Source organism: Hipposideros armiger, unplaced genomic scaffold (genome assembly GCF_001890085.2).
Source record: "Hipposideros armiger isolate ML-2016 unplaced genomic scaffold, ASM189008v1 scaffold_375, whole genome shotgun sequence".
Classification (NCBI taxonomy): domain Eukaryota; kingdom Metazoa; phylum Chordata; class Mammalia; order Chiroptera; family Hipposideridae; genus Hipposideros; species Hipposideros armiger.
Window position 1 is genome coordinate 1,326,620 of NW_017731725.1, and position 10,021 is coordinate 1,336,640.

General features: G+C 32.6%; 1 protein-coding gene across 6 annotated transcripts in view; it reads right to left on the minus strand.

The window, feature by feature from the left end:
* Nucleotides 1–10,021, minus strand: part of PHF3 (PHD finger protein 3) — a 78,399-nt gene that overhangs the window by 15,907 nt on the left and 52,471 nt on the right. For 5 of the 6 annotated variants that reach the window (XM_019662411.1, XM_019662410.1, XM_019662406.1 and 2 more), the window contains 4 exons: nt 5,925–6,234; nt 3,392–3,578; nt 905–1,052; nt 666–822 (listed from right to left, as the gene is read on the minus strand). In XM_019662411.1, the coding sequence (XP_019517956.1) occupies nt 666–822; nt 905–1,052; nt 3,392–3,578; nt 5,925–6,234 (802 nt within the window). The remainder of the gene's footprint in view (nt 1–665; nt 823–904; nt 1,053–3,391; nt 3,579–5,924; nt 6,235–10,021) is intronic. The other variant, XM_019662409.1, reaches the window with a different exon arrangement.

Below are 10,021 nucleotides of genomic sequence, written 5' to 3' on the forward strand. Positions count from 1 at the left end.
TGCCAACTTGGGCCAGTGAAGCAACGTCCTCCACAACTAGACTGAAGAACAAAATGACAGCAACTTGTCTGTTCCCTTTCCCCCAATTCCCCAGCACTGTTCTCATCCCCCCAAAGCCCCAATAAAAATCTTAAAAAAAAAAAAAAGTTAAGCAAATATGCAAGGAGTTTGCATCTGCACACACAGCTTTTAGATTCCTTCTAAATTCCAAAAAGGAAATCCCAGGAAAAGATTAAGGGTTCAATTAATGTTTACTCCACTCCTAAAACATATTTACAACTAACATTGTATTTAACATAATAAAAACGTTTTTAAATAGTTTTCTTTTTTATCTAAAATGCAATTTATTTTCTTAAAAAATACAGCTCTATTTTCAGATTTAAATCAGAAGTATTAATATAGTATTATCAATTTTAGCTTAATAGTTTTTGAAGGATACATATGAATTTTTTAAATAAACTGGATTAAACAAGGTACAGGGAAAGAAAATTCACATAAATTGTATAACACTGGCCACCACTATGCAGAATTCATAACTCAGTTCAGCAGCATGGTCTCACTCCAAGAAATAAATTACAGATCTGTTCTATTACAATCTTAAATCGCCACATATTTAGGAAAGTGGAAAGTAATATCTATTATGAACATAAATAAAACATACTTACATTGTTTTTAGGATCTTTCAGATTGAACATCAAACTTCTATATTTATTCTTATATTTAGCATCTGTGTCCCGAAAAAAAGAGAAAAGCTCTTTTTCAATTTTTGTGGCAACTTTTGCTGCCTTTTCCTCTGGTACCTTCAAATTTGAGTCTGTAAGTCTTAAAATTAGAATAATTCAATTATTTTTCAAATACATGGAGCACATATTATTCAATTTTCTACAGTGATAATGTGTGTTACCTTTTCATAAGAATGTCTTTGAGAGAATGTCTGACACTTTGTCTGATCTGATCTGCAGAAGGCTTGGAAGTGGAAGCAGGAGGAGGGTGCACATTAGACACTCCTTTTTCAATTTTCTTCTTTTTTATCTCGTGCTTCTCATGAGCACCTGATTTAAATAAATATCAAAACACATTAAACTGTTTCTAAAAATATATTTTTCTTTTTAATGCATAATAAACAAAACTGACTGATTAAAACTCACTACTTATTTCTGAATATTCCATACTGAACTATTCCTGACATTCTAAATCTATATATGATGATGGATGTTAACTAGACTTACTGTGGTGATCATTTCACAATACATACAAATATCAAATCACTATGTTGTACACCTGAAACTAAAACAATGTTATATATATCAATTATATCTCATTTAAAAAAGAAATTCTAATTTAAATGAATTTTAATTAGAAATAAGTGATTAAAAAGCAGCCCTAAAGCTATAAAATGTACATACCCTTTTTCCATTTTAGATAATGGTTTTCAGAGCTAGTTATTTTTCACATAGATATATTAACTTTTTAAAAACTATTTAGAAAGTATGCTCTGAACTTACTAAGTGAGTAGATAATTTAACAATTTTACTAATACCACAAAATCGATGACGACACTCCTGATTTTAAAACAATTGTGTTTGATACTGGTAATGTGAATGTTAAGCTTTTTAAATGATTTTTTCATTCCATCATTATTACTTTATGCGTATCTCCAAAATATCAATGTCAAATACTCCACTACTCTGACCTCCTGTCATATACCAGCTTATTTACTCTAGAATCACCTCATTCCAAAAAATTCTTAAATCTATGATTTTTACCATTCATGCCCTCACTTTCCTATATAACCAGTTTTGATTAGATAGCCCAACACTATTACTTTGCATATTCTCTCTCCTTGAAACATCTGCACTGGCAAAACCATAACCCTGGTGAAAGCCAACTTTTATCCTTTACCCAAAGAACCCACAAACAGCTGAAGGTAACTGGAGAAAAATAAGCACTGGTGCTGGCAGATTTTAAATTTATAACCACAAATCTCAAGTAAATAACTCAATCTGCTGCCCTAATCTCATTAAATTTTCCTAGTAAATTTGCTCTCCCTCTTTCCAACACATCTATTTTATAAATTTTCTCCTCTCTTCTCAAACCAACAATACGTCCTTCCCCAACTTCAACTTCATTTGATTTTCACGCTTCAGATTCTTATTGAGAAAACAGGAAAATGTCAGCTATCACATCTTCCCATCACCAAATTTACTAACCTACCACATCTAATCCTCCTACCATGTACAATCTCCCTTCGTATGACCTAACCCCTCGCTTCTGTCTCCTTCATGGACTCTGAACCTCAACTCTCATGTAATCTCTCCTAGATCACCAAATTCTGTCTCTACTAGATCATTCCCATTAGTCTTACAAACATACTATAACAACTCCTTTAAAAATGTCCTTGATTCCACATCTACCTCTAAATACCACACTTCTGTTCCTTTTAACAGCAAAATTCCTTGAGAGATTTATCTGTAATCAGTATCTATAGTTCCTCACTTTCCATTCTTCCATAAGCCAATACAATTGGCTTTTTTCCCCACTGATCCACCAAAATCATTCTAATTAAGTCACCAGTGATATCACATATTTGACAATCTGTGTTCACCTTATTAGATGTCCAGACGAGACAGCATTTGACACAGCTGATCATTCCCTCCTCCTTAAAACTTCTTCTGGCTTCCAGGCCACTATGGTCTCTTACGTCACAGACCATCTCTCTCTTCTTCCCACCTTCTAAATGCTGGTGTGCCCCAAGGGCTCTGCTTCTGCCTCTTCATTACTGAACTCTCTCTCCGTAGCTGCTAAGTTCATGATTTTAAATAACTATGCACTGATAAATCCCAAATTTATATACCATCCCCCAAAATCTTCCCTAAGCTCCAGACTCATCAGCCAAAGGTTTATTCAATCATCAACGCCTGTATATCTAATAGGATTCTCAAAGTTAAAAAGCTCAAAACAAAATTGTTCAATACTACTCCCCAAATCTTCACTCTCAGTCTTTCTAATCTCAGTAAACAGCACCAACACTTACCTAATCATCTACTAAGGCTCTTTCCTTCATCTATCTATATCTAATCCATCGGCAAGTTCTGCCAACTCTACCATAAAATATCTGAATCTGACCACTTCTCACTAGTACCTCCATTGTGCCTCTGTTCCAAGCTAATATCCGTTCTTTCCTTGGATACTGCTAAACAGTCTACTTTCCTCTCCTATCCTCCCTCCTACAATCCAGTCTCCACAGAAAAACCATCATTCCTTAAAAAAACCTTCTAAAGGTTTCCCATTATATTCAGAATAAAATATTAACTGTCATGGCTTCAAAGCTCCATCATAATTTTCTCTAAACTCATCTTCTACCACCATTAGTATTGTCTATTAGTCTTACTTCCTGGTTTTGAAGCCTTTTCTCCTGTGCATGTAACGGTTGTAGACTCTTTTGGTATTTTTTCACCTTTTTCTTCTGAAGACCTCCGAGGTAAAAATGGTTGTCCCACCTTTCGAAGAGGAGCTAGCTGCCATTTTTTTATTTCATTATCTCTACAGTCTGATGAGCTTTTCCCTTCACCAGGTTCCTGGAAAAAATAATATTTAATGCATTAGAATGAAAACTATTAAACTATTTCTAAATATAAAGCAAGCCTCAAGAGTATATAGATGAAAAGAACTAAAACTTAATTAGTACTACAACTTATTATTATATCAAGCATATTCCATTCTTTAGTCCTGTAAGTGTTTAAAGGGCTTTTTTAAAGATGTACAATAACTCTGAACAGCAAAAAGAAAATACACCTTTTCATTCAAAATCCATTTATGCATTTATTTTCTGTTTAATATGTAATATATATTATTATATATAAAGTATAAAGGCCTATTTAATAGCCTTGATACATAATAGCCTATTTAGTCTCCTATATAAAGGAGAACTAAAAAATAGAGATCATGTTCCCAGTAACAAAAAATTAAATCTGGTATAAGAGTTCTCTTAGTTAGATGTGGGTATGAAAAATAGAAATTGTGGAGAAATATGTATCTATATTTTCCACTATATTCTAAAACAAATGAAGTCATAATCACCTATAAGTGTATCAGGTTAAGTTCTCAGTGTACATACTGGCAATTTTAACCCCCATAAGGTAGAACGAGCCATCAGGATATCTGCCACTCTTGTCCTACTATAATCCACAAAGAACGACTAGTGAAACCAGAATTCTGAGACCTTGGGAGTAATTAATCGAATCACATCTCCTGTCTGAAAGACAGGAGAACACTGTCTATACATATAATCACAGGTTTTAAGACAGAGTACATACAAAAACCGATTTTCTCTAGACTAGGAATCTTCTAATTTTTTAATTTACTTATTTATTTTCTACCTCTCCAACTAGATTTACTTGAGAGCAGGAACATATTTCAATCAGTGTTATCTACCCAAGCCCGGTACCATGCTTGGCACACAATAGGAACTCAGTAAATGGTTCAACACAAAATCTAGGTATAACCAGTGATATTTAAAAAAGCAGATTTCATAAACTTAAATCAGACAAGTTTAAATAAGATTCAACAGTTCATTAACAAAAGGAAAAGGAAGCAATAATCACTTGGATAGCACATGCATTTACAAAATCAGAATAATCTCAGTTCTTTTTCTGATAAGAGACAGGGTAGAGGGCTTCTCAAAACAGCTATAATGTTAATGTTTTTCATGTCTCTTTAGACCAGATGGGGACAACTCAGCTAAATGACAGAACAATGAATTATATTTCTAAATGGCCAAGAAATTATATCCAAGAAGGGATGACTAACATTTAATGATAAATAGAAGCTTTGCTAAGGTGTGCTCTAAATTGTTCTCAATGGAACATTCAGTTCTATATTATCAATTACTTTGCTGCTAATCAAATCGACAGAAAAAGCAACAGCATGTCAGAAGGACATGCTGATTCTCAAAAAGTTGTGGCAGACAGAAAACTGGATGCCCTGAGGATTTGGTGAACTGAAACTAATCAAGATTTGTCATGTAAGGAGTGTCTGAAAGAACTGAGTTTGTAAGTCACAGAGATTTTGGTGAAAATATGTTATTATGCTCTTAAATCTGAACGGTTGGACTAAAAGAGTTCCAAGGTTCCTTCCAACTCTACAAATTTATGTTCATTGTCTTTTGATTATACTTGACTGTCCATATACATTTGTTGCCACTGTGCTCCCTAGCTCTATCTATAAGAATAACAAATCAATGATTTGAAAAACCAAATGTAATAAAAAGGCAGATAATGAAAATTTTTTTAAAAATGTAATCAGATAAAGTGTTGTGTCCTTTATACACTTCTCCTGTAACTGACTAAATATCTTGAAATTTCTATTTAGGAAATATTTTTAGAAGACAGTTAGAAAATATAAGATGGGAGAAAACTGACAACTTTTAAAGAGACCACATTTTATTTGAAAAATTATGAGGTGAAGGTTCCAAGAAACTACTGGGACAAAGGTCAAAATAATTAAGATTACTTTCCTTCACAGAGAAAAAAATAACTCTGCCTCTTGAAAATAAAAATGCCAAATGTGGTTTAAGAATTAGTCAATATTTATGGACTAAAAAGTTTTTAAAAAATTATAAGCAACCAAAATTTACACTTATTTAACACCACAAGATCACACACCTCCTACCCAGAAAATCCAAATACCAAACTAGAGACTAGAAATAGCACAAAACAGTAAGAAATACATCTGTATGTTCTGAATACGTCACTACCAGGTTTCACCAAAATTGTCAGTATTTTAAATAAAACGTCACCCATTCTTCTGGAAAAATAAGTTTGAAAATGTACATTAGAACAATGAACCCTAAGGAGAAATTTCAAATTTTCATAGTCTATACAAATTTCTTAAATAAAAAAAGAATGCATTAGTGAGAAGCTCACCCGTTTTAAAATTTTGACCTTGTGCTTCACTGTATCATCCATATATTTGGTTTTGTCATTTGTTGGTGTGTGCTTTGATAACCCAAGCTTTTCATATTCCATTGTTTTATCTTCACTCTGGACTTCAACTTTAGCTTGGTTTTCTAAAGTATCTGGATCTATTATTTCAGTCTTTTTATCTTCTTCAGCACAGCATTTCACACACACATATTCTTTGTCTTCCTCTCCCATTTGTTGTGCTTGAGAAAGGCTTAACCCAACACAATCACCATGAAACCAGTCATCACATCTCCCACAGCCAACCATAAACCTGGGAAAAAAACAAAAAAAAAACTTAAATTTGATACATTTCCTTAAACCAATATCATAAGCCCAAACGAAATTTTTAGTATTTGACTTTCTGATATTTTGCACATTTTCCATGTTTACCCATTCAATTCAACATGGAGCAAGTTTTCAAAGAAAATAATATTCTATGAAAATGGAACTCTTAATAAGTCAACTATTTATTTTCCCTATGAATGAGAAAATACTGGGGGGGAAAAAACATATGGATGACAATAAAGAGCAACTGACCTTTGTCAGTATACTCTATAAATAAAATAGCAATATATCTCCACTGAGAAGGGTGGTTAAGATTTGTGATACTTTTATCAGACAATCCATCGAAGTCACAATTACATTCACCACAGGCATAACATCATACATAAAACTGGAGAATCATTTATCCAATCAATCATTTTCAGTGACAAAAAACCAGGTAGCAATAAAAATGCAACTTAAAAACTAACGTAATGGAGTCTCTCAAATTGTTTATTAGCCACCTTAACTATGTAACTATTCTTTGAGCTCAAAATATTCTGGTTCATGGTGTCACATTGATTACACTAAAAAAATCTTTTTATGAACTTTTTGAGTGTGGATTTCCGTACTACTGAACATGTGCTTTAAACTTTTTCCCCAATAAAGATCAGTATTATGTATTAGCATGAAAATGTTAATATTCAGCCTGATTTTTAAAAGATTTCCAATCTCCTTATAAAAGTTTTCCCTTTACTGTACTTTATCTAATGACTTTACTAACCAATGAAAACGGCACATGAGATTTATGACTCTAAAAAGTTGTTTTTGTAACCTAGAAACAATATGTAGAATTACTTTGGAATAAAATGGCAAATCAGATGTACAAACAGCAATTTGAGGGCGAAATTACCTTTTTAACATACTTTTAACCCATTGTTAGGAAACTTACAAAGCTCACTGACTTAATCATGTTTAATACTTTCCTATCTTCTTAAGGTTACTAATTCACGGTATGTTTGGAAGATTAAGATAGAAGGATTTAAGTATATTCTTTAAGGATTTAAAGACTGCCGATTTTGATAAATAGTGGCACCTCCTACAGTGTCCAATTCCTTTTAAAAACCTGTGGTCCAACAGGAAGATGTTAAAGGTTTCATACACAGTGGTATGGCCAACTGTGCCTAAACACACCAGTCTTTTTAATGTTGAAACTATAAAGGTCAGAACAGTGTCAATCTTTACAGGGTGTCTTGAAGTCATGCCAACTACCCCATTCCTCAATAGCTGCCCTCTTCCTTGTGTGCCATTCTATGGTGCACCAAGCTACTGCTGTGCATCAAGGAAATCTGACTTCTCCAAGCCTATAATTCACCTTTCTTTACCCTAACTTGTAATGCTTGTGCCAGCTTTACCAGATAAGGCATCATTTCCCCAACGACTCATTTGACTAGGGAAAAAGGCAGAAAACACTCATGCCTTATGTAAACACCAACAAAACAACCAGAATGTTCTAAATTCATAAGCCTAGCAAGAAAACTTTAAAAAAAAAATGTGATTTGTTTGCAAAACAGAAAAGGTTTCTCTGGGTCTGGGGAATATTTTAGATGAATCCATGTTTCAATGATACAACTCTTCCAGTCAACAGGAAATTGTTTGAAAAATACAGCTTAAAATTTCTTCAATTTCAGGTTCCAAAGTCATAAAAACTGCTATTTCTTGACAGCAACTAATATGAATGTCTTTGAAATACTGAAGGAAAAACAGTGGTTTCCCTTGCTTTCCCACTGTCAAGAGCTTCTTCAAAGCAAGTCTGGAATATTTTCAGTAAGACATTACTTAAATACCTACACTATGACTTTGGCTGTTTTTGTCTCAAATCCAAATCTAAATATCAATTTATAAAGCCCATTATCAACTAATTTCAAATTATTAACCATGAAATAGTTAAATCATGAAATTTGCAAGCCATTATTCCACGCCTAATTTAAAATTATTTTGGAAATGTCTCCTCAAATTTGAGAGGCTCTTTAGAGTAAATCTCTAGTGCCATCTACAGATGTTATCTGAGTGGTTTAGATTTTATGTATTAAATAAAATTCTAATCAAGAAAAAAATTACATTTATAAAAATTTCCACGTCCTGGGGAAAACGTAATTAACATGAAAGTCAATACCCAAAAATATAAATATGTATCAATTTTAGATGTAAAACTTGGAAGTGCTATGAACTTGATGAACCATATTTTTTTAAAAAGACGATGAATCACAAAAAGGGATTATATATTTTCTTCCCTTTTCATATTATTCCTCATGGTTTAAAAATGTGAGAGGAAGGGCAGTACGGATCATACAGCTAGAATTACTCTCCCATTTTCTGCAGTCCTTGAATTTCTGATTACCAACAGGCAAAATCACTTAAGGAAAAGACTACAACCTGGATGCTATATATTTTATTTTTTAAAAAATGAATATTGTGTTTAGTTCTGGATCAATTAAGTGGACCTAGTCAACATAAATCAGTTATGGAAGAGTTTGGAAGTATCTGTTTGTTTTCCTAGGTATATGTTCATGCACAAAATTTAAAAACAAAGAACTAAGCTAGATCTATATAGTAATTAAAAACTAATTTAAAATTCAATCTTGATTCTAATTTGTTTGGCATAAGCCAAAATATACTCTTAGAAAATGTTCAAATTTCTTCAAAGTAAATCAGAGGCAACATTGCAAACTCCAGTTCTTAGCAAGTGCATGTCATTAATTCACTAACAATGCAACTGATACAATATGGACCTTCAGTTCTGATAAGTGTTTAAGGGACAAATCTAGACCACATTACTGTGAATGTATATGTACTCGCTATTTTCTATGAAAGGATTAAATTCCATATAAACATTAAATCAATGTTTTTGTTACTAACAACCTAATCTGCAGGGGAAAAAATCTTATCAAACTTTTGAAGTCTGAAGGAACACCAGAATCATTTATTCTAGAAGAAAATTTCCTTCTCAGAAAAAGATTTCTTGAGTGTAAAGCTATGAACCCATTCTAAGGCAATTTTTTTTTTAATTTCATCCAATATACTGATCTTCTATGACTGGGCAAGAAAGTGTAATATAAACTAAAGATACAAATACGTTCTGGACGGCCAGATACCAGGTAAATAATGTGAAGACTTAAGACTTCATTCTTCCAAAATACCAACTAGCTTATGCTGAAAAGTTCAAAGATAACACTGATATTTTTTATAAATGAGTATTAGTGAGGCTTTTAAAATAATATGTATAATTTTAGGCTGAATCAGGAAAATAAATGGAAGAAAAACTAACTCAGCATGAAGTGTAAATCGTTAAAAAGTCAATCCCTACTGTCTTTAGGATATGTATATAAGTTGTTTATGATCAAATATTACATTTGGCCATGCCATAAACAAATCTACATTAAAAAATATAATTTCCAACTGGAAGCACATACAAGAAGCAAACCTCAGTTGCAATACGTGTAAAATGCTGAAGTTAAAATAGCCTTTACAGAAGCAAAGCTGTCACAAGCGCTAGAAAATTATTACCAAATAGCTTCCAATGTGGCTCGTGTGTGAGATAAAAAAGGGGGATGAAAATTATTTCCAGATAGGCCCGTCCTAATAAATTCATATTCTTATGCATGACTTAAAATAAGAAAATTACATGCAGCATGACAGGTGCATTTTTTGAGTAACCTCAACGTATATAAGCACAATGTATCAAAGTAGTGAAGGCTAGTTATTATGTAAAGAAAAAAAACAATCAAATATTTAGG